This window comes from Haemaphysalis longicornis, unplaced genomic scaffold, assembly GCF_048455015.1.
Source record: "Haemaphysalis longicornis isolate Haplotype H1 unplaced genomic scaffold, Haemaphysalis longicornis Haplotype H1 scaffold_3, whole genome shotgun sequence".
NCBI lineage: Eukaryota > Metazoa > Arthropoda > Arachnida > Ixodida > Ixodidae > Haemaphysalis > Haemaphysalis longicornis.
Genome location: NW_027526335.1, coordinates 220265510 through 220290924, shown reverse-complemented (window position 1 = coordinate 220290924; position 25415 = coordinate 220265510). Strand labels below are relative to the sequence as shown.

The 25415-nt window shown below is 50.5% G+C and overlaps 1 protein-coding gene across 4 annotated transcripts in view; it reads right to left on the bottom strand.

Annotated features, from left to right (window-relative positions):
* Nucleotides 1–9294: 9294 nt before the first annotated feature.
* LOC144175988 (uncharacterized) overlaps nucleotides 9295–25415 on the bottom strand; it is a 127816-nt gene continuing 111695 nt past the window's right edge. For 3 of the 4 annotated variants that reach the window (XM_077705063.1, XM_077705064.1, XM_077705065.1), the window contains 4 exons: nucleotides 23087–23215; nucleotides 15165–15329; nucleotides 13374–13478; nucleotides 11758–12024 (listed from right to left, as the gene is read on the bottom strand). In XM_077705063.1, the coding sequence (XP_077561189.1) occupies nucleotides 11902–12024; nucleotides 13374–13478; nucleotides 15165–15329; nucleotides 23087–23215 (522 nt within the window). In that variant the 3' untranslated portion in view covers nucleotides 11758–11901. Of the gene's footprint in view, nucleotides 12025–13373; nucleotides 13479–15164; nucleotides 15330–23086; nucleotides 23216–25415 lie in introns of all 4 variants that reach the window. The other variant, XM_077705066.1, reaches the window with a different exon arrangement.

Below are 25415 nucleotides of genomic sequence, written 5' to 3'. Positions count from 1 at the left end.
CTACAGTCGGCGCTCATACCGGTACGATGGTGAAGGCAAGCAGTTCCTGAAAACTCAGGGACCCTAATGAACCATGGCTTTAAAGGGGAATGTAATGAGCTACAATCAAAGCCATCATCCGTGCCTTGCTCATCGCAGCCAAGCAGCCGCTAACTCTACAGCTTCTGTGCGAATTCAAAACGAGTAAAGGCCAGGAGCTTCCATTCAAACAGTACGGCGTCTGTGGCCCCTCCGCTTCCTTCTGAGCCTCCCGGATGCCGTATGCTCGACACGGGTGGGTGGCGAAACCAAGTTCTGTCAGGCCAGTTCTCACAAAGGAAGTCAAGCACATACAGAATTCCTTCAACAGCCAGAAAGAGGTCATACCGTCGGTGAACCACCTGCCAACTACTTTCAGCCCAGCCAACAGCAAGCCCAGAATGCCGAAAACTTTGTCCATGGACAGAAAAAGGGAAGAACGCTCGTGAGCCAGCCACCTACAGGTTCCAAGCCCGTCAACAGCGCCAACCAGGCGCGAGCTGTGCAGCAGCCAACGCCCAACTCGAGCCATCTGTGGTACCATAAGAGATTAAGGACAACTTGTGCCGCACCTGGCTGACCACTTCGTGAGTGGCATCGATGTACTTCAGCTGGACAAAAGCCCATGCCTGAAAGCTTTTGCAGCAGCACCGACCATTCAGCATTTGGCTACAAGACAAGCAAGGACTTCCTGCGTAGCAATTGTGGCATACTGTGTGCCACATGCAGCTCCATGAGACTGTTTGAGAGGGTGTCGGCAACCTCCTGTCCAAGGACAACTGGCACGCCTTTCACGAACCTCGAAGCCAAGGCTAAGGCCCTTACCATGCTTCAGTGTGCATGAAACTGCCAGTGCAAGGAAGCAGGACAGTGTAGACTCACCTCTGCAGTCAGTGCAGCCACAGCTTAAACGGTACAATGCGCTTATTAGCTGTCTAGCCACCTAGATGACTTGGTGCACGAGTGAAGCGTGCGGCAGTGTTTCCCCCGCGTTTATGAGTGTTGTGCCTGTTGTGGACAATGTGTGGATATTACTGTCCACGAGACGTGGTCAATCAAACTGGTGGGGCGGGGTGCGAGCAGCCAGCCACATGTGCTGTAGTCATTGGGGGATCACTAGCGTCACCTTCAGTGCCATCACGCCACGCAGCTCCAGGCCCATTCGAGGTCTGGGACATGCTTGCTTGTTTGTGCTTCATTTGTGCCCGCCTCCGGTGTGGTCAATCGTGTTGTATAATGTTCAAATAAATGCGTTCCTTTAAATAACTCCCATTCGCCTCGCCATGCCACCTGAATGCCCCAGCCTCCACGCCCAGCCCTCGCAGTACCGCATACGGTGCAATTCATGAATTGCGAGGAGGACCAGAGATAGTGCAAATAAAAGTAATGTGGTTTTAGCAGCACAATATTTACAACAATCGAGGCCTAAACCTAAAAAATAGCCGCAGTGATTTCATTGAATCGGCAGATTTGAAGATCCACGGCGGGTAAAATGGATCACAAAAAGAATCTGGCTTGGATGTTTTTAAAAAAGCATAGTAGAGATAAAAAATGGAGGTGATTTCTTGCTGAATGGATGTCGGGATTTTTTTACTATAGAAGTGTAGAGCATGTGTGTGCTTAAATTTGTTTTGAGATGGGGCGTGTTCAGACGTATTTAAGCGCAAATGTCAAGGAAAGCATTTCTAGTAAATTTATCATGAGTGGTTTTCAAAGTGTCAAGACGCGTAACAAACAAATAGGCTCGGGTAACACTTCTTTACCATGTCTCCGGATAAACCTCTCTCAAGCGACGTTTTTAAAACCTCTTGGTGTAGCATATGCTTGTGTTGTTCTCAGCAAGACATCTTTTACACGTTTACAAATAAACTTCTCGAAACTGCTAGCGGTAAACGTTTGCAAGATGTCTTCACGTAGAGGTAGACGATTGTAGCTGTTTCAGGCTGTTTCAAGACGTCTTCAAGACAACTTGTGTTTCATGGGCCCTACACTTACTAATCTTTAAGAGCAGTAAAACTGGCAAACCGTGTTTTGACAAATTCCTTATTATCTCAGCGCGCTCACCCGTCAGAAATTCGACTAGTTCTTGCCGACATACGTAACTATACAAACGTCTTAAAGGGACACTGAAGTGAATTTGTCAAGCTCTCGTTTTTGCTTGCACTGCGCAGACTGGCTCAAATTAGTACACTTTTCATCGTTTATCCGGTTGACAAGTCGGCAATTATTTTACAAAGCGCGAAAGAAGAAAAACTACCATGCGTGGTTTGCGGCGGCCGCACCCACTAAAAGGCTGTGACGACGGGAGGAGACGCACCGTGATTGGACGATGCCCAAGGTTAGCAACCGAACAAGTTTTGGTTTCGGTTCTGTAAAACAACGTGCTTGACATCCGACGGCATCGTTGGATGGGCATTCGCAATACCTCAGTAATAATCGTACCGCGCTTCTGCCATGTTGTCGGCTGTAAAATGCATAAGATAAGCCTCCCAGGACAGCTTGGAATCGTAGCAATCACTAGCCGAGGCCTACGCAGTGGATGAACGCCCTCCACGTCCCCGCAGACGCTCAAATTAAAGCTTACCTCACTCATTTAGAGCTTGCCTCACTCATGCCTGTATCGTAAAAAGCGTGTTCGCACCAGGCCAAGGGTCTGTTGATTCTGGCCTGTGCCCACTGCCCGCAAGCAGTCGGTGCTTATGGCAACAGCACGCCAACGCGAACTCGCTAGCGCGCCAGTGTCAGCCTGCGCGCGTTCTGTGAACTAGTTCGTGGAGCAATGAACGTTGCGGCCCAAAAAAAGGTGAACTCAGCACAGAAAACATCGGCGGAGAACGAAAAAGTTAACTTATATATATAAAAAAAATGTACCCGCGGGTATTCGAACTCTTGACTTGCAAAACACTCGCAATGACTTACCTAGCGCTCCAGACCACTCGACCACGTGCGAGCTTTTTTTTTATTAAACAATAACTTTATTTACACACAAATATACACATCTGCCGAGTGTTACACATGGTTCAGGAGCAGCTCTGACAGTGGATGTGTTGGTTACATGTTTGGGGGGTAAGATGACAACGAACGTGAAACCAGGAGAAGAAAAAAAGGGCAAAGAGACACGAAACAAAAAGAGAAGGACAATGAGAAAAGCAACACAGGCTCTACAAAAACAAAGGCTGAAGGAATTGTGTGCGTCCTATTGGCTGGCGCTACCTCTGTTGTACCTCAAAGGAGGACCATAATCAACGTAGATACGCTGGCCCGTTAAACGCTCCAGCCCCCCCCCCCCCTTTTTTATGAATGGCTTAGACGTTTCCCTGCCTGCGCCTTTCCTCATTTGTTTTGTAGCGCTTCAGCGCATGGCTGCCTCGGGCGAGCTTCCTTCGCAGTTCCAGGTCGCAGTCAGATAGATGTGCCCAATGCGCTAACCGCGCATTGGACTTCGCGCAGAAAGTGTCGCCATGCGGGTTGTGGGTGGAGGGCGCACTCCACTGCATCAACCCTCGCTTTCCAGAGGGAGTGAAGTCCGATGGCTAGGACGTACACAATCACGGATAGCGGGGTTCTCGATCTGTGTCCATGCACAGGAACTTGAGGCCCGGCCAAGTGACGTTCCACGGTGTTCTGAAGCACGATTGTATTTCGTGCCAGAAATACATCGCCGTGTTGCAGTCAAGGAATGTATGTTCTGCGGTTTCCGGTTTGCCACACAGGAGGCACCGGGCGCCCCAGGGGAGGAAGAAGCCCCGCTCCTGCTGACGCGCCATGACTGGCAACACTGCCGCCTGGAAACGAAAAAAATTTCCCCGCATTTCCCCGAGGGGAAGAATGTGAAAGTGCGAATGCACGAGTTGAATTTGCGCGGTTCGGTAATGTTCGCGAAAGAGAGATCACACACACACACACACACAACTACAAAGAAAGGAAGATGCATTTATTCACAGACACCTATTTGTGTTGTCGTTGTACTTGATTGCTAGAGCGGATCTCAGCGTTGAAATTTCGTGTCAGTACTCCTTTAAGCGGGTGCATTAGCCCTTCTCACGCCCGATTCCTGGCCAATCCCCCACGTGGGTATGTGCCATGTCAGCGGCCAGGCAGCGCGCGCCCATCTCCCCCCGTTGCCAAGGGAGACGAGGAGCGCGCGCACCCGCAGCTGTTGCTATGTGGACGGACGGCGGTCGCCGGAATTCAGGGTCGCTTATAAAGTGCATTCGCACTTAAAAAAAAATCTTTTGTGCCGATTGGGATGGGGGATTGCCTGACTCGCTTGAGCACATCTCCTCCACCCTGAGGGACCGGTGACTGACGGTACAGGGGTGGTGGCAGTGTCTGAGCAACTAGGTCCCAGTATAATTTTCGCGGCTTCACAGCGAGCAGGTATTTCCAAGAAAATAATCATTATAAGACGTTATAACGATGTTATTAACAGCGGAGCTGTTTAGCAGATCGCAAGTTTGATTAAAAAAGAATGAATGAAGCGAGCGGCGCGATATTGCACTGCTTCGATAGCGTTGATGAGATAAACTTGGTGAGGGCTCCAGATGGGTGATGCGTATTCAAGTTTCGACCGGATTAGCGACTGGTAGGCCACAAGACGCAGGTGATACGGTGAATGACGTAGGTGACGTTTTAGAAATCCTAACGATCGGTTGGCTGAAGGTAGGATATTGTTGACGGAGGTGTAGACAGTTGCAGGATGGCGGTGCGCCTGTTTATTAGGCGTAGCGCTACACCGAAGAGTATAGGCAGCACGGCGAGTCTCAGCGAAGATGGCTGAATCAGTCTGGCCCGCGAGCGGTGGACCCACACATTTACGCCGTCGTCTTCGAACGCCTGGCTGGCCAAGGAGCACGGGACGTATCACTCACTGGCGATTGAACACTCCACGGGGATCCCACACACCGCAATCAGGGGATTACTGCTTGACAAAAAACATCCCCCTCACGAGGGGCACGATAAAATGCACAGCATTTCCGAGGGGGTGCGCCGGCAAGTCGTATCTCTCGATCGCGGGACCCGTGTCGCCATCTTTCGGAGGCGCGGGACAACTTGTGGCGCTTTCGAAACAAACCAGAAATTAGTGAAGGATATAAGGCGCGTTCGGTGCGTCGAAATCTGTGTCGGTTTCGTGGCTCAGTCGGTAGTGCGCCGGGCGCATTGCGTTCCGCCCGCGGCGTCATGGGTTCGAAACCGGGCGCCGGAAACTGTTATAACCTGCGTCCACCGGCGATGTCCGCGCACGTGGAGATGGGCGCGCGCAGCCTGGCCGCTGACACGGCACATACCCACGTGGGGGATTGGCCAAGAATCGGGCGTGAGAAGGGCTAATGCACCTGCTTAAAGGAGTACTGACACGAAATTTCAAAGCTGAGATCCGCTCTAGCAATCAAGTACAACGACAACACATATAGGTGTCTGTGAATAAATGCATCTTTCTTTCTTTGTAGTTGTGTGTGTGTGTGATCTCTTTCGCGAACATTACCGAACCGCGCAAATTCAACTCGTGCATTCGCACTTTCACATTCTTCCCCTCGGGGAATTTTTTATAGTGTAGTGGCCTGGCTGCGGACTACGACAAGGCACGCCAACGCCGCGTGACATTGTGAGTTACTAAAATGCTATGCATTTAAAATCTCCCACCTCCCCTCGCGGGAACCCCTGTGTAGATGCGACGCATAGGGGGTTCACGTTGCAGCGTTGGACAGCGGAGGAACGGCGCTGGAACGATGGAGCGGAGCGGCGCAGGCACCGCGTTTTATAGCGCGCATAACGGTGAGGGGACGCGCCGGCGCCAGTGCGTCTGCCGCGGCTCAGTCAGTGCGTCTGACGCAACACAATCCATTTTAATCCAATCCAAGCCAAGCCGATCCATTCGAATCCAATCCAATGCCCCTCGCGAGTGAGTGTTCGCTATCAGAGAGGAGAGGGGGTGAACGGCGGAGAGCGCAGCTCACGCGGCGAGGAGAATGGGGGAAGGGCGGACGCCGACAACAACGCCAACGCCGGATGCAGGGACAAAACGAGTGAATGAGATGCAGTCGCATCTAAAAACACGTCTGAAGTGAAGCCACCGGTCTCGCTATCTCCCTGTAGAACCCGGTGATGCGAGATCCGTGATCGACAGGCGCTGATGAGGCAAGCCACGGCCGCAAGTGAAAGGAGCCTAGGCATTGGCCGCTTGAAAAAAACGGGTCGACCTGGTCGCGGAAGAAAAAGAAGCGCTGGACTACGAGCTTGAGTTCTGCATTTATCAGTCCAATGCCCCTCCATGCTCCAGAAGAGATTGGTGCGGCGCATGGACTCTTATTGTGACCGCCAAACGAACACTGCCCACGACCGGTGTAGCCTCTGTATCGAGCCGGCATCGATGGTGGTAATGCGCGCTGCGTACAGAATCGCAGGGTAAGCTACCATGTTGCACAAGAGGGACCTTGTGTAAATGACGGTTCCTCCAGGGGTGAAGCTTCCATTCGGCCGCGTCAACTTTTGATTTCCACCGAGGCGCCACCGCCTGGCCCACTCCAATCTTTACCCCCAATATGTCTCAACGCGGTCCGACCACCACATGTTGAAGCATTTGCGCGGCTTTCTTTCCCAGCACCCCACCAGGCTCTCTCGGATTTTTCAAGGTCAGCTCTGCACCGGAGAAACCGCAGAACTGATGTGCCAGTCGGAGTACTTCTCCAGCTTGGGCAGCTGTTGTGCAGTATAAGGGCAACGTCGTCGGCATGTGCCAACACTCGATCAGAGTTCCCGTCCGCCCATAACGAGTCCTTCGATTTTGGTGGACGCAGCAACCATGCGACACAGCGGCTTCAGGTAAAGAGCAAAAAGTAGCGGAGACATTGGACAGCCTTGGCGGACAGAGTTCTGTACCATGATGGGGGTTCCTACTTGCCCATTGACGATTATACTCGTCGCGATTTGAGTGTAGCATATCTGGATCCACTCCATCATGGTGTCTCCTAGCTACTCCGCAGTGCCTGAGGAGTGTGAACAGGAAAGGCCGTTGTACCCTGTCGAATGCCTTCCTAAGGTCGAGCTGTAGCACAGTCAGTAGTGGTGCTAACCCTAGCTCTCCCGCCTCACAAGTAGTCCTCATCCAGTGAAGGTTGGAATTTATCGTTCGCCCTTTAAAACCGCAAGTCTGGTGTGGGCCCAGCAAGTACCGTACTAAGGGCCGTTTCGAGTCGATGAGCCAGTATCCGAGCCAGGATTTTGTAGTCCGACGACAAACGGGAAATTGGGCGGAAATCGGATTTGCTTCCATTGTATTGGACCGCGGACTGTGGTGTTTTCGGCAGGAGGACCAGGTGGCTATTTCGCATGGAAGGAAGAAGTAGCTTTTTGTGCATTGTGTCCTCGAAAACTGAAGCGAGTACCGGACTTAAACCTTTTTGAAAAGCCTGATAAAACTCTGAGACAATCCCGTCCGCTGCCGATCTTGGAAATATAAGGTATATAATGTATAACCAGTTTACCCTTTTATTTAGTTTTAGCATTTCAAGCAGCTTAGGTGACTATTTGTTGTTGCAGTAAGCGCAATATCTCACGTCTAACAATTGCATTTCTTGGACGGAAAAGCGTTTGCAGATGCGCAGTCATGCTGCTGACCGCTGTGCTTGTTCGCCCAGCGCAAGAAAGTGCTTCCCGCACCCGAGTTTTACGCTGTACGGTAAAAGTATCAGTTGATTTTATTTCCTTAGTACCTATATTGACTTCGCTGACTCTTCTCGTGCCTTCAAGAGGCCTTATATTTTCCTACTGGCGTACCAGTTAGCGAAGCGTCGCATGTGCGCTTTTGCAGCGCTGCGCTAGAGCCTACTCCGAACCAGTAACGAATTTTTCGCACTAAATGGGGAGGTTTACAACATGCAGCGTTTGGCCCTACTGAGCGTACCATGTTATCACCGTTTAAAGGGCAAACCTGATGCGCAAAGTCAAAAGGGATCAGATAACAGGGCTGGCTTTGTGTCAACGGCAGTGTTTAAGCGCACTCACGGTGGCCTTGTGTACAAGAAAGTGTTCGCTTGCATTTCCTTCATCAAACAGCGGTTTTAGTGCGAGTGCAACTGAAAACAGCTTTGTCTTCGGCGGTCGCAGGGTTCTGTGTGCTTACCAACAAATGCCGCAGGCTACTTAACTGGAGCATGCTAGGAGGCACGATTAATGTTGGCTGGGGCCTAGTAGGCATGCAGCTACGGGAAGTTGCGGGCAACAAAGCTAGGATCCACAAAAATGAACAACTAAATTGATGCGCACCTCCAGTAAGCTGCAACCTTTCACGCGAATATTATTCCGCTTGCGATGAGACGTGAAAAAATTTTCCATTTTCCATTGATTGTGGAGCAGCGGCCTACACTGGCAAACAAAACCATGTAAATGCAACGTAAAGGAACGCAAAGAGAAGGTAGAGAAGGCACGTAGTGCCTGCGGCCTTCCGGCTAGACGAAAGCAAAATTCCATAGTCGCTGATAGCATTGATGAAACCGAAACCATAACGGCCGTGATGAAAGAGAAAACAACGTTTCAGCCAAGTTTCAAGCGTGAGGCATCAAACCTCGCTGGTCAATTCAGGCGCTGCGGTGTAGGATGGCTGTGGTCGAGTTTGGTGCAGAGCAGGGGTGGTTAGGCGCATGGAAACAACTTTGGTGCTCAATGGCGCAATTGGCGCAGCTGTTCCACCCCTGCACCACGCATTCAAGTTCTAGCCCTGGGTGCATGGTGCGTTTCACTGGAGATGCATTGAAAAAGAAGCACAAAAGAACAGAAGAACTGCACAGGACGAGTGCTTAGTACCAATTGATGGCTACTAAAATGACAACACAAAAACATCAACACTGCACACGCTTCCACTGCATTGCAAATTTTTTTTTGGGGGGTGGGGGCTGTGCAGAAACCAACAGGCTGCGTGCATTTTCAATTACACCGGTGAAAAATCCTTCGTATGTATCTGCCGAGCCACATCTACAGCCACATTTAAGCAGACCCACATCTACTCAATATCCACGTCCACATCCGAGCCACATCTAAGCAGAGCCATCTACTCAACACTGTCTTGAAAAGAAAAGTTCTTGTGCCGATTCAATAAAAATTAATTGATAGTAAGTGCTTATCCTGTTTAGTTCCCCCTTTGCTTGTGTTCTTTTATGCTCCCTTTTCAATGGAACCACACCCACTTGCCCATCATCTGGTTTTCACTGGAGGTTGCACCGATAGGCCCCCGAGCCCATTTATCCCCCTCCATGCATGAACACTGCATCAGTGTTTGGCCAAAAGGAACTGCCAGCCTAGCTGAAACAGGGGCACTTTATTCCTTCTTCACACTGTTCCCTTGAGTACCATGCATGTACCATGAATACCTCGTGGTACCATTCAGCCTCTCAGCATGTGACCATGACCAAACGGTTTCGGTGCCCAGGCATTGTTGGTCACACCGCTTGCAGTCAAAATACAACATCCCGACTGGAATAATGCCACCCAGTGTCATACAGTGCTTCAGAAGCCCAGGCGACATTTTGGACTGGACAGAACGTTTTCAGCACGACCACAGCGCTCGAAAATGCTCTTGGCCCGAACACAGTGCTTCCATATGGGAGGCTGTGTCACACCAACAGCGCCAATTTTTCTTTGCTCACAGACATGTGTAGGCTTGGTCTCAACAACCTGAACCAAAAGTAGCCGCAGCCAGCAGGAAATTGCGAAGACCACCAGGGCACCGTACCATTTCCCGACAGAGCGAGGAAAAAACAAAACAACAAAACAAAAAAAATCAGGCGGGTGTATATGTGTGTGCACTACAACACAACACTGGAAACCGCGGCTGCAATATACAATGGTAAGCCGATTTCTCCCTTTGCAATAATGTAGAGAGACACTGGTAGTCAAAGAATCACATGACGATTACAACACTTCCTAACGGGAAATTACTCCGCAGTGCTAAAGCGGGATTCACACGAAGGAGAAACCCTCTCACAGAGGCGGACGGATATGTGACGTCAACAGCACGTGACCGGATTAGCCGGCCTGGCGGCGCATCCACATGTGCGGAGCTACGCGGAGTGACTAGCAGATGACAGCGCCGAGGAACAGGTTCTATTCCCGCCGAGGGCCACCGCCGTCGAGCGAAAACATGCGGAGGCATTTCCTTTCGCGGAGCCTCTGCGGACTATCCCCACCGAGGGGCGGAGCCTAAAACTGGTCACGTGAGCGGGTCCCGCAGGCCAAAAAGAGAGGGTTTCTCCGCCGTGTGAATCCCGCTTAACTGCAGTCTTCTCGGTCACGGCGCATATCTGCTGCATCTCAGGAAGAGATTGCGTGATCAGCGAACGCATGGCAGCACGAACTACTTGGCCGTTATCTCGCAGCGCTTCGCTGCTGCCAAGCATGTTGTTGCCAATTGTGTTTGAACCTCCCGCGCATATGTCACGTGGTTCGGGTGAGCCACAAACGGAGGGGCAGCATCTGGCGAAAGTGTTAAGGGGAGGTAGTGAGAGCAGCGCACGCCACCCTCCCCCTCACACTTTCGCCAGACGCTGCTCCACCATTTTCTTTCTGCCTGGGGCGACTCGTTTGCTTGCTCAGTTATGCGGACACCGCCACCTTCACCTTCGTCGCCACGGAATCCCTGCACTGGGCGTGAAAGTGCTGCACACTGAAAACACCAACATAATGTGCTGCATAGTAAAATGTTCCGCTGCTATTTTGGAAGCATAGAAGCAATAGTAAGACCTTGTTCATCCTCTGCAACAAAAACACCCCTCCTGCATTTCTTAAATATAAAAAAAAAGCACAGTTAGATGTGCAAGTGCTTATTTAATCAGCAGAGGCTATGCCGTGAATGCTAGGGTTCCCTGGCCCTTGCAGCTAGCAGCCTGCCTGCTGACTCAATCGGTAAGCGGTAGATCATTCGTTGTCGAGAAAAAATGTGCAAGGAAATCGGAGCCCTTAGAAGGTGCTTTGGATACCAGTGCAAACGACGACAGCTGCTTGTTCCACTGGCTTGCTCAATCAGTCTTCAATCATTGGTGGCACCAATAATTTTAAATTTTCTGGCAGTTCCCAGTTAGTTGCTTTCAATGCTTGCGATGCTGCGTCAATCGCAGCCATATTGGCTTACAATGTGGCCACATCACAAAGATGGCTGAAGTACGAGACGCATTAGCGTTTCAGCAGCCACAGCTTTGCTGAATGCAACAAGCGTGGTGCTTAGCAGTCGAAAATACACAAGCAAAGAGCCTCAGTTTCTTTTCTTTTGGAGAACTTTATGGTTGCAGTGAACAGAGTGGTGCCAACAAAACATGCGTATCCACGACAGACACAAGAATGGAACACAAAAGGGCTATTTCGACAAACATTGCAAACTTTTCAGAAGGTTGCTACTTTAAATTTGTTGCTCCATTATTAAGGCACCCGACGCTGAAGGTGCTGGGAAGAACAAAAGTTAATTTCCACCCTCCTTTTTTGCATTGATGCCGCTTCTCTGTGTTTTTTTTTCTAAGCACGCAGAACGAAAGAAAGTGCAGGGCATGCTGTGCAAGTCCCACGATTGGTGCTACACAGACACGATGTGCGACTCTTGCAGCAGCAGCTGTGCCTCCTTCTTTTTCTCCCAGGAAGGCTGTGGCCTTGTCAATACTTGTGCGAAAGAAGACGTGAGTACAAAAGGGAACAGAATAAAAAAAAAACAGAAAAGGGTCCCTGGCAAGACTAGATGCCGGACGATGATTCACACTCGAGGACACAGCACGGGCTTCCCCAGTCCAGCCAGCAGTTCGGTGTGCGTTCTGGCAGTTGTTGGCACCATGCTGAACTGAACGAGTGTCACTCCACAAGTGCAGCACATGGAAACGTCCCTGTAGGGCAGAGCAGGCCCGGTGGTCACGAGTTCCCCTTGCTGAGGAGCCGCTTGGACAGCACGCCCAGCCAGGAAAGCCGGGCCACGCCCGCCTGTCCGGCCGAGAGCAGCCAGTTGGCCGCTCCAAGGTTGGGGCTCCAGCACACCTGCACATGGACAGGCACACTACGTGAAGGCAGCAGACTCCCGCTACCCTAGAAAACACAGCTCAGGTATATACCGTGTGTACTACAGTCAAAAAATCAAACTCAAAAAGACAAAAACACCTATCAGTTCAATATTGCGGTTAACTCGATAAAAGCAAGCTGGAACTGGACGTTGTAAAAGCACATAGCATTTATATAAAAACCCCGTATTGATGAAACTGCCCTACTTTCGCGCAAAATAGATGTGTATCTTCTGCTCGAGCAATTGCGCCGCCCGAGACTATGCACTTCTCCACACTGTCTAAAGGGTCGGAGCAGCTGAGGCGCCAACCTTTCACATTTGCGAAGAAGCGCCGGACTAGTGCGGACGCACCAATCACTTTGGAGGTTTCGAACAAAGGATCGCCGCTGCTTTCCTCATTGCACCTGCTTTCACTTTCGCTCGGTACATGTCGGCAATGCAGTCTTCCAAACTCTCCCGTGGTTGCGACACCATCAATAACACTCACAAACTCAACGACCGTTGATCTGGCAACTCGTTCCTCGCTTCGGCAACACTTCGTTGCACTCCTCAGGATTCCCAAAGGCATCATCAGCCCGCACAAGCCCGCAGATTTGATGCCATTTCAGGTGGCTCCTGACATCTGCCCAGAACCTACATCGAGAAAGTGTTCTCGATGAAAGTGTTCTCGAAAGATCAGCATCGATGAATCAGTTGATGAACGGGAAAGCAAGTAGTATTGCTATCGGAGGCACTAGATGCGGTGGACGTGTGCGCCGCTTCTGGAATTCACATGAGGGCGGCAAAAATGGAGTAACTTTTGGAGTCACTCAGTCACATTTAGTACAAACATTATGGTGATGTCTCTCTAGGAAAAAGCTGCAATAAATGGCATTGCATGTAAAAAGAACATGGCGTTCTTTTTTTTCCAACGCCAGTTTTTTTTCGGGAGAAGGTGGCAACCCTAACGTCCAGTTACAGACTTCTTTGCAGCTAAGTCTGTTTTTGTATTTCAAACTGCAATAAGGTAGGTGCGGGCTTTTGGTTAAAATCTCCACCAAGCGCTTGTTTTGTTGTGTTGTACTGCGAAGTGCCGAGATGCTATTTTGCCCACTATCTGTTTTGGGTAAGTACAGTAAATGCTCGCTACGGCTGCAACAAGATATTGGCTATAATGAGCGATGTTTAACTGTACTCGAGTTCCCACATGGTAACTCACTCGGCCAGTTTAACTGCTCGAGGAGATCAGTTTGTCCGGAGGCTTTCATTCTTTTTTTCCCTGCAACGTCTCGACGCTGACCAAAGAGAGGAGGAGGGAAGGGGAGAGGGAAGAGGACAGGAGGCTGACCGTGTTGAGGGAGGCGAGCCGGTACTGGTTGCTGGTGCGTGACAGCATGCCCTTGAAGTTGACCACCCGCTCCAGGGCCTGCTGGGGCACCGGCCCGTCCCGCGGCTGGAAGAGAGAGAGAGAGGGCACACACACGCGTGACGCAAGGGCACGAGGGGGCTCCTTCCCGCTCTGGGCAGTCCTCCTGTGAGGAGTTGCTAGGCTGCCTGCCTTTCCCCCAACCCCGAGATTAATTACCCTGAGCTGGCCAGGGGAAGAAGGCCCCCTGCAGTGGCTGGCTGCTCTGCGCCTGGGGGCTCTGAGGCGCTGAATCACGGGACCCGACAGAGGCAAACGGAGGAGAAAACTACACGGGGACGAAGCCAAGCAGAAGTCAAAACCTGCACGCATTTGCAGTTCTTCCTCCAGGCAACGAAGGGCTGAGGTGCACACCATGGGCGGTGTTGACCATGTCGCATTTAGCAGACCCCGCTCTTTAAGGTCGTGCTCTGCAAAATCAACACCTTTAGGCAGGGACAAAATTAAGACGAAGGACGTGAAGGACAAGAACGTCGTCCTTCACGACCTTGGTGTACATTTTTTCGCACCTAAAGGTGTTGATCACGCCGTACCAACTAGCTTGAGCACACGCACTAAGCTATATGCTCAGTAAAGGTTCAATGCGGGAGCATGACAGGCCAGTCTGGACACTGACATACCGGAACAGCAATGGCAAACTTACAACAGCCCTGTGCAATCACTCACTCCCTCACTCTCTCTCTGTTGCACGCATGCACACACACACACACACACACAGAAGACAGAAATTAGGTTGAGGCGAAGCAAAAACCTAAATTAACTGCCTCTGCCCCCACCACTAACCCCATTATAAAATAAAAAAATTGCCCAGGGGGCAAAAGATGTTTTTGACCACCAAAATGGAAATAAATGAAAGAAGGAAAGAGCTACTTAGCGACACCACAGCCAGGACAGCGGGCCCAGCGAGACTCCCCTGGGAAAGCAGCAGGAGGGGTTTAGATGAAAAGGTAGGGAAATTGGTGAATAGAAATGGGGACAGCAAGATTGTTGTTCTAATCCTTTGATGTCCGACTCCTAAAAAAGGCCTGATTACTCAGGATGGGCATCAGCCACAGCCAATTAGAATATGGCGGACCCCACACCATAGAAGCTGAGCTCCGACCATCGAAGACAGAGTGACAACACTTTCTCTCCAGACCTGTTCCGAAACCAGCCCCTCAAAGAGCACATCAGGGAGACGCTCCTCCTCGCCTGTTCTCGGTTTCGGATACCGGTGATCTTGTCCGACAGACATGGTAAGCTGTACCTTGGACTGCAACTGAATCACTTATCTCCAAAGGAAAGGCCTTTGGGACTTACACGAGGTAACCCAAGTTTCGGCGGACGTTCTTTTTGTACCAACTACTCACCCCCCATACGGGCAGCAGGCATCTATAAGAGGAAAGGAACCAGCCCTACTTCCAATACTAAGAGCGAGAAGCTTCCCCAAGGAGCGGACTAGTCCCCTCTTTCCTGCGCGCCTACTAGACATGGTCGCTACTAAAGGCCAGAGAAAGTGGCCACCATAAGCTCCTAGCGAAGGCCCTGAATCCTGTTGTCCAGGAACCTTCGTGTCGGCAGTGAGCAGTCGTGCCCGCGTGGGGTGACTACGACGGAGGGGAGGGAGGGAGGGAGGGAGGGAGGGAGGGAGGGAGGGAGGGAGGGATGGAGAGAGAGAGAGCACACAAGAGGAGCGCCAGGGCCGCAGCCAGCAGCAGCAGCAGCAGCACCCACCAGGGGCACGTCCTCGAAGCAGAGGCCGAAGTCCCGGTTGGCAACTGCGTGGCCCCCGTGCTGGGGGGGCCCGGGCCTGGCCAGGGGGCGCTTCTTGCCCGCCGGCTGCCGCTGCCCGTCCTCTTCGTCCTCGTTCAGGGCCACCAGCAGGGTGCGGTACAGGGGCTGCACACGCACACACAAGGAGCTGTGCACTCTCACATACGACCGACCGTGCCACGCCAATAGATACATTACGCCTGCACAGACACACCAGTGATAGTAGTCATTTTGTCGTTATTTCATGCAACACTGGTGACTGAAAAAGCGAACACAAGTTGCGTTTCTACGGAAAGTAAATTAGTTGAGAGCCCACCGCTGTCCCGTCTGTTGTGCCTGGTTTTTCTGTGCGCTGATCATTCGTGATCAACCGCGCCCAACATCCAACCACCGTCACCCAACAGCCTTCCACCTAACTGTGCCTTTTCGTGCGAAATGAGCATGCTTTGCACACGCTTCTACGAGCCACGCTTCACATAAAGCTAGCCTCGCATAGACGGAAACGGGAGTGACACCACTTTGCCAATAACACGCATACTGTGACTAGCATGTTCGCGCCACAAGCCACACCTCATAAGGAAAGCTGCACTGTGCCAGCAGACTGCAAGCAGCACACAATCGGCAAACTTCCCAAAACATTTGTGAAGCGCAAAACTGGAGATGGGAACAGAAATACAGGCAGATGAAAACATGGTTTCTGTCACGCTTGTGCCATGGTTGCAGCCACATGCACAGCCGTTCACACTTGGGGTGGAAGCACTGTGAATTCCCACACCAAGCTCATGCACTCCACTTCTGAGCAGCTCAGCTAAGTATCTCACACACTCCAACGATGACAGCAAGCATGTGAGTGGTGCCACAAACGAAAAAATGAAGTTGGAATACAGCCTAATGGTAACTTCTGCAAAAGTTGCATCACTTAATTTATTTCCCCAGCTTCTGTTTGCCACTTCTCCTGTGTTTGTGAGCAACCATCAATGGGAAGAGAAAGGAAGGGGGGGCTGGAAATGAGAAGGCAATACTCTGCTTTCCTACACTGCGCACATACTCTGGTTTATATTTTGTGTTTTTGTTAGCACCATTGCATTAGTATGTCGTTTTGCAAATAAAATTTCAGTCAGAAGTTAGCGCTCGTCCTTGTTCCGTCGGAATTTGTCCACTTGAAATTCGTACAATGGATTGCCAACCCACACGTTGAGAAAACGGAAGTCTGAGCTGTGCCAGTGCAATCCGTGACGGGAAATACGAGATGCTGAATTGTGAACATTGGAGCTTTTCTTTTGTAGCGTAAGCTACACTGGTCGAGGTTGAGCAGTTTTGCGTGGGCCGTTCTGCGCATGCGCGAGAAGCATTGGATTGGTTTGGATCAGATTGGATTGGCTTGGGTTGGATCAAAATCCAATCCAATTGGAGTGCGGGTGTGTAGAGAATTGGGTCGGCACATTCGCCGGTCTGCACATTCCAGAGGAGTGACGTTGTAGCCGCGGCAGACGCACTGGCGCTGGCACGTGCCCGGCTGTGCGCCTCCGTTGCGCAGTAGCCAAGTCTGACGCTGTGCAGGAGCCGCTTGATAGCCGTTTCGCGTGGCTCCTGAAGAGCCGTGCTGCGCATGCGTGAGGAGCAGTGACTGGACTGGACTGTACTGGACTGGATTGGATTGGATTGGACTGAATTGTATTGGAAATCAGTAAGCATAATCAGCTAATCCTAGACAACCCGGAAACCTAAGAATAACCAGCTGAACCTTCGCTCACGCTACGTATACCCTGGCATACACGAGCTAAGCCACTGCGAATTTTTTTTCCTGTGATTTGGCCATGCATGTTGACAACACGAATCCTTAAAGGGACCCTGCAACACTCTTTGAGCAGTGCAAGTAAACCTGCGCAACGTTTAGATTACACTGCCAGGAATACCTGAGCCAAATATTACACGTGCACGTGAAGCGGTGAGCGCGCAAATCGATGTGAAAGACGCGGAAAAACAAACCGCTCTCTCTTCAGTTGTCCTCATTATGCATGGCCTGAGGGACGTCACATAGGCCATGGCTGCCCGATCGGCTGTCACTGGTCAACTTCGCGGGTAGATTCTCCCATGTCCGTCGTCGTCATCGCTGTGTACGAACCTCTTCTATGCCTGAACCTGTAGGCACAGTTTTGCCGTTTCTTTTGTGTTTTGAGTGCGCGCGGAGTTTGAGTGATGAGCTCAATACTTCTCTTTCAACGGGACCACTCGACTACAAACATTTATTGCTTCAAAAACGCCCTACGAGCCCGAGCGCGCACTTGCGAGCAGGCACCCATGCCTGCTTTTTTGTGGCACCAGACCGGAAATAGGCCCTTCCGCGTTGCGGAGAAAAGGAGAAAACTACCCGGCATGTGATATATCGAAGGCCGCCGAAGAGAACGCCGCGAGCCGCCCCCCTCTCCGGGAGAGAGCGCGCAGCTTTCGTCGCGTTGCCCGCGGTCGAGTTGAGAGGGAACGATTATGCGCGATTTCTCATCGCGCGTAGTTTCGTTAATTGTGAACGGATTTTCATAATTCTTGCGGGAGGAGATTTCTGGGACAATAGACTTTATCCCAAAATACATTACTAGTAGTCGATGGCAAGTGTTGCAGGGTCCCTTTAAAGGGACACTGAAGTGAATTTGTCAAGCTCCCGTTTTTGCTTGCACTGCGTAGACTGGCTCAAATTAGCCCACTTTTCATCGTTTATCCGCTTGACAAATCGGTAAATATTTTACACAGCGCGAAAGAAGAAAAACTACTATGCGCGGTTTGCGGCGGCCGCACCAACTAAGCTGTGACGTTGGGAGGAGGGGGCACCGTGATTGGACGATGCCCAAGGTTAGCAATCAAACAAGTTTCGGTTTCGGTTTCGGTTCTGTAAAACACAACTGATGGCGTTGTTGGATGGGCATTCTCAATATCTCAGTAATCATCTTACTGCGCTTCTGCCATGTTGTCGGCTGTAAAATGCGTAAGATAAGCCTCCAAGGACGGCTTGGAATCGTAGCATTCACTAGCCGAGGCCTACGCAGTGCATGAACGCCCTCCGCGTCCCCGCAGACGCTCAAATGCCATGCGCTTTTCCCCCATATTTGTAGCTTGCCTCACGCATGCCTGTATCGTAAAAAGCGTGTTCGCAACAGGCCAAGGGTCTGTTCATTCTTGCCTGTGCCCACTGCCCACAATCAGTCGGTGCTTATGGCAACAGCATGCCAACGAGAACTCGCTAGCGCGCCAGTGCCAGCCTGCGCGCGTTCTGTGAACTAGTTCGTGGAGCAATGAACGTTGCGGCCCAAAAAAAGGTGAACTCGGTATAGAAAACATCGGCGGAAAACGAAAAAGTTAACTTATGAAAGAAGAAAGCACGGACCCGCGGGGATTCGAACTCGCGACTTGCAAAGCGGTCGCGATGACATACCTAGCGCTCCAGCCCACTCGGCCACGGGGCGGGCTCTGTTGAGCTTGGTAATATAAGGTATATATTGTATAACCAGTTTACACTTTTATTTAGTTTCGGCATTTCAAGCAGCTTAGGTGACTATATGTTGTTTTGCACTCGTGCAGTAAGCATCCCCCAAGTTTCCACAATATATCACGTCTAGCAATTGCATTTCTTAGACGGAAAAACGTTCGCAGATGCGTAGTCGTGCTGCTGACCGCTGTGCTTGTTCGCCCAGCGCAAAAAAGTGCTTCCCGCACTCTAGTTTTACGCTGTACGGTAAAAATATCAGTTGATTTTATTTCCTTAGTGCCTATATTGACTTCGCTGACTCTTCTCCCGCCTTCAAGGGGCCTTATATTTTCCTACTGGCGTACCAGTCAGCGAAGCGTCGCATGTGCGCTTGTGCAGCGCTTGTGTGAAGCGACCTTGACTTGGAGCTAGATACAGTGTACAAACTAACCAAGTAAAGAAAGGCACATTCTTCCACTCACAAACGTGTCCTGGCTTCGTTTCAACTGAGCGAACGAATTGCGACGACCCGTCGGTGGCCGGCGGACGAAACGCTGGGCCGACTGACTCTGTCTGAAGGCCGGGGAGCCGTGCAGTAGCGCAGCCAATTGCGAGCTCGGCTCCTCCCGACGTCACACGAAAACGGCACAGAAAATGAGCAAGCGTAAAGAGAGGAGGACAGCATTTTCGAATTAATTTTTCTACTAAATAAAATCGCGTAAACGCACCCAGAGTGGTCAAAACATGGCCTGGGGACTCCGGACTACAATTTGCGCTAGTAATCCCGCAATGTTTACATATCACTTCAGTGTCCCTTTAAAGGCATTCAAAATAAGTTTGCAGAAAAATACTGACTGGATAAAGGTTAAATAGGTGCCTTCACTTAACCGTCACAATGCCATCTCCGCGTCCCCTGTAATGGTCACTTGTACAGTTGAACCCCGATGGTACATCCCGCGGTCTTACGACGACCCACTCCCCATAGAACCAATGCATCAAAAATCCCGATAACACTACAACACTCATGCGCACTGGTCCGCTTCTTACGACACACTCTGGCTGGAATGCATGGGCGTTTTTCTCATCTTTTACACCGATTTGCCACCTTGTCCCGACCTTTCTTTATTGTAACCCCGGTTTGACGCTGCTTGATGTGCAAAGGTCCGCAGGAAAGCAGGTGGGTACTGGTGGGTGGGAAACTACCTTCAACGGCCCCACGCGGCGGCAGTAGAACGTGCCAGCCTTGAGAAGTGAAAACCCAGGTGCTCAGGTTCACATTTGCGGCAGACCCGAAATTTGAAGCTCCCATCCAGCATAAGAAAGCGAAAACGCATATGATGCAACCCCATGGCGATGACGGAACACCCACTTTCCTCGCCTGCTATATCCAAGTTTCTCCCTTTCACGAGCTCCCTCTCCTCCTCTCCCGGCTCTCTGCTATCAGTGTCTTTCAAAGCCACAATGTTGCTCCACTCCTTCGTTTCCCGCCTTTTTGCCAGCGCCACCTGGCACTGCCATTCATTTCACTCGGCCCTCTCAATTTGCTCGACCACATCGGCCTTACCTCATGCGCACGAGGCACAGGGCTGGCGGGCTAGCACGGATGCTGTAGAGCTGAGGGCGGCGCAAAATAGGCGTTTTTTTTCTTAAAAAAGAAACTTGGGATTTTAGCTAGACGCTCGCAAATTACATGAGAACGCGTTAAATATAGTGGTTGAAAAAAGTTTTTGGCCCACATGTCACGCGAGACTGCGTACCCCGATCATCCGACACCCTGGTAATACAACGCTTTTGTGTGGTTCCTTGAAAGTTGTTTTAACTAGGGGTGTGCGAATATCAATTTTTTAATTTCGAAGCGAATTCGAATAATAAAAACAAAGTTCGAATCGAATCGAATATTTTTCGAATATTTTTCTAATACAAATACTTATTGTTTTTTGTAAAATTAAAGTTTTCACCATCTAGAGACACAAAAACTACTTTATTGCACAACAAATCATACAAAGTAAAATTATAAATTACACAATACCATTGCACTCAACAGGTTAAGGTCTGCACTCACTTTAATGTTAACATGGAGAAAGGTTAACTGCTCGACATGTTCGGGGAGCAGTGACAACCTCCTGCTCGTCACGACTCCACCAGATACCGAAAGCAGCCGCTCACTTGACACACTAGTGGCTGGCATGCCCGAGCCCGTGCACATTGCCGCGCGCTGATACAGTAAAATCTCGATGATACTAATCTTGCGGGACCGCGAAAAATATTTGTATCATCCGAAATTCGTATGAACCAACACAGACCAAAAAATTGAGCGTTGAAAAAAAGTTTTCGTTTATTTCTTCTTACTTTCGCGTGAAGAAATTCGTGATTTTTTCTGCTTTTTTTAACCCCCATGTGGCAAAGCAGTCCTTTCTGGAGCACGTAAAGCGGTAAAGCTTCGCGCTCGTCTCCTCACTCGCTGTGCCTCGCTACACACCGCAACAGTCAAGCGTGAACCGCATGGTGCGTTTTTGCACGCGATTCGCTCGCTTCGGCTCTGCGAGTGCTGTATTTTCACGCCCGCATCGACGATTTCGCACCCGCGGTAGCACCTACCTCGGTCAGAAAATGACGCACGACGCGCGTGGCAGAATGGAGGAGCCTGACTACTTACGATGAGATCGAGACAGCCGGCTTGGCTCCGCCGGAGATGGTTAGGCTTAGCACCCCGGCAAATATTTTACGGGCGCTTCCTAGCGGCGCGGATGATGTTTTATAGTACCGTTTTCGCATGCATTATCAGCTCCTTTACCACACAAGCAACTTCGTGTCTCCCTTGAGCCGCATTTTAAAGAGCGGTTAGAAACGGTCGCTCGAGCGCCCGCACCACTTCGCGTACTTCGCGGCTGCAGCCGACGCCATGTTGACGCCGCCGGCCGCGCTGCGCGCAGCGTGGGGGTGGTTTCCCGGCGGTGTCAGCACGCGTTGGGCGTGCGCAGAGCGTTTTCGCGAGCAGAAAACAACAACACCGATACAGTCTTCGAAAGCACGTACCGTTCGCCGTGTATATGCTCCGCGACTTTGCTGCTGAAACACGCTCTGAATTTTTTTTTTTTTTTTTTTTTTAGTTTTGGGTGGTTCGAATATTTCGAACCATAAAAGTGTCGTTCGAATCGAATCGAATACCAAAAAATTCGAATCGAATATTCGAAGTTTCGAATATTCGCACACCCCTAGTTTTAACTCTTTCGGGACCACCGGAAAAAGTGATGAAAAAGGGAGGTCTCGGTACAAATTTTTTATTACATAAAGCAAAGGCACCAATGTGCCTTAGCATATACCAAAATGCAGCTAATTATATGTTCTTTGACATACAATACTAAGTTTTACTTAAACACTGACGATAGAACCATGAAAAAATCTGCAAGTAAGAACTTCGTAAAAAAAAAACACAGAAAAAGAGAAAAAAGTGTAAATATAAAAATATTAGAAAAGAATAAAATTATTTCAGTATATACAAAATCTAACACAATGCTTTGTTTCTTCAGCGCGAAAGTTTGATGTGGCTGGGTGTAGCTGGTTTTTTGTTTTGTGTGTGATCTCTTTGGCACTAGGGCCATGGCTACGTCGTTGCCCAGGTACACGCCTGGCTCTTGTCTCGGCGAAAATTTGATCCGTTTCTGCGCTGGTGGCAGGAGGTCATCACCATAGGTAGTTAACACCCTAGCGAATAAATATAAACCAGCCAGAACATATTTCGAGCGCACAAAGCTACTCCAGAGCCAATTGAAACCGAAACCAACACCCACCTTTGAGCGCGATTTGATGTTCCAAGCTGATCGACACCCGAATCCTCACTCGAGCTGAAATCCAATCTCTAAAGCCGCATTTCGACTTTTCACTGCCACTCTCATCGTTAAAATCAACAGTAGAAGGCGAAGATATGCGAGATGAGACGAAGCGGATTTCTTATCGCGCTCGCGCGAGTATGACGCCATGTTTGTTTACATTCGAAGCCACTGCCCGTCAGAATAAAATATCTGATGTGTTGCCGCCTGGCGATAAAAAAAGAAACTTCACAAAAGAGAAAACTCCAGTTTTCAAACTATCTCCTAGATGTCGCTAGGCGTTCCATCAAGCGAAAATTTGTATTCTGCAGGCTTGCGAAACCATCGATCATATGTGATCGATAGCCTATGGAGCGGTCCCGAAAGAGTTAATGAGTTCTTAGCCCACCTTTCGTGGGCTAAGGCCTACTAAGGCCAGCAATTGACCCCTTACCCCGGTCATCCGACACTTTCCTGCGGTTCCTTGAAAGTCGTATTACCAGGGTTCCACTGCAGTGTTTCCCCCTCCATTTTCTCGAATGGTGCACGCCAGAGGGCACGCCCCATCAGGTGCGAGAGGATGCAATGGGGGGAAGGAGGAAAAAGGGACGCACCAGGCGCGCGTGGTTGTGGTGCTTCATGAGGTCCAGGCTCTGCGAGAGGCAGGGCAGCACAATGGCCCCCACCTCCCCCGAGGCATCGCACGAGGCCACCGCGTTGGTCCAGGGGGACACCGCCACGCTCTGCACAGGCATTGACCATTGACCATTGGACACTGCTCGGGGGGGTCACTGTTTCTTGGTGGAAGCACACTGCGAGCCCACTGCCCAATGAGCACAGCTCACCGTATTTAATACAACCTAACATTGAAAACAAAGAACGCAAAAGTTTTCTCCACAGGGCAAGCCGTTTACGGGCGCAAGAAGTTCACTTATCACAACTGCACAAGACGGCACTCGTCCCCCCTCCAGTAAAACGGGCTGCTTGGTATCGGCCAGTGCTCCTTAAAATTTTTTGGCACAACAAGCACTCGTGAGGCCCCGCAGAGCCTCAGGTGCCCCCAACTTCTGCGCCTTGCATGTAAGACCACAAACCTTTCTCATGTGCATGCATGCAGCAGGTTCCAATGTTCTTGCCAAAGAGGCAAAAATGGGCTGGCTTCTTTTTTTTGGTGTTGCTGCTGGCTGCACAATCTTCGATGCTTTGCTGGGAACAAGCGAATATGGTTGCCCTGCTTTGATGTAGTGATAAGCAACCTCCGACACTGCTTTGGCTGGTGCCCAATTCTAGTGCGCAGGCAACCTCAGCAGGTATCTTCCGAGGAAGAAGGTGTGTGTTAGAATCAAGTTAACATGACAACGAAGGCCGTGTGGGCTCTCTTCAGCAGTGCCATGCTTGCTGCCTCCTTGTCACGAAATTCTCCCGTCGCGCATATTTAGCAAACGAGCTCACCTCAGGGCTCAGGTCCCCCAAATAACACAGCACCCCAGGAAGACGGGAGTTCTTATTTGAGAGGTTTTGATAAGAAGCCTCCCAGAGGGTTTCTGCCACTCTCCTACCTTAACCTACGGCAGATACGGGCAAAAAGCAAAAACGCTCATGTGTCGAGATGTCAGCACACGTGACACACCCCCACTTGGCCAAAACTATTTCGTAGCCCTCCACTACAGCCCATCTCACTGCCCAGGAGTAGCTTCAGTGTGTTAAACACCACAACCAATCAATGTTGTACAGTCGAACCCGGATATACTGAACTCCAAGGGGATCCCGCAATACTTCGATATACAGTGCAACCTCGTTAAGCTGTACCCGCATAAGCCAGTTTCTTTTTATGCGTAGTTAAAGGGGTACTGACAAAATTTTGAAGGCGAGATCACTTCGGAGAAAGATTGGTGTGAACACACTTACATCATCTGCAAAATATCAGCGGCGAACACAGCCTAGAACTTAAAATCAGTTTTAAATTGTGCGAAACACAACCGAGCAGCCAGCGGAGGACCTTGCGCAATCGACACTCCCTGGATGCGGAGTAAATAAGCAACATCCAAACACGTCACGATTTTGTGTTGGCCGCTTTTGCACTGCTGGCATTTTTCGCTGGCTCACCGCTCCAATCGGACGTCGGAGCTTCTGCTCTTGAGCAACAAACAATCCGATCGTTGGCAGCGGAGGCACTGAGACTTCATTGGCTCATCGGGCAGCTGGCTGCGACCTAAGTTCTACAGCGATTCCAGGCACTCTGTTTTTATTGCTTTTAATTACACTGTACGCGAAAACACACCGGGGACACGAAAAGTGCACTGAGCGAGCCGCACGGTCGCTGCGCAGGCGGTGGCCCCCGGCCACGAAATGGCGCAGGTAGCTCGAGTGATAGCTTGTTACCGCTGCACAAAATGGGACTCAAATCCCAAACAAGGCAGCACATACGAGAAAGGAGTTAATTATGTGATGGCAGGTTGCCTTAAGAATTGTCATATGCATCGCTTACGAGTGCAGCAATCGAATTAAGCCGAACACATCTGTAGGCGGACCTGTAGGCAGACCGGCCGGCTGCTCCCAACGCGCGTCACCCCATCCACTGTCTCAAGCATCATGCGTTGTTCTCTAGCCACGGCAACAATTTGCACTCACAGCGCCTGCATCATGTCCATGGTCGCTTTTTAATTAAGCGGCTCACGAGATCAGTACGGGGGGGCATTCGCAGAAACTGCCGGCAACGCAAATTCAACAGTGCTACGGCAGCTCAGTTCTGTGATATCCCTCCGCCAATCGCGTGGTCAGCTTTGTTTACACAATATCTCGTGTTTCGTGGCACCTACTGAAACCGAAACTGCGACTGGCCGCATTAAAAATGTCTCTAATTAAACAACCGTCGCACACTGAAGGAAATGAGGTTTCCACACGTGATAAGTAGGTCATTAGCTACTTATCGCAACAAAAAAA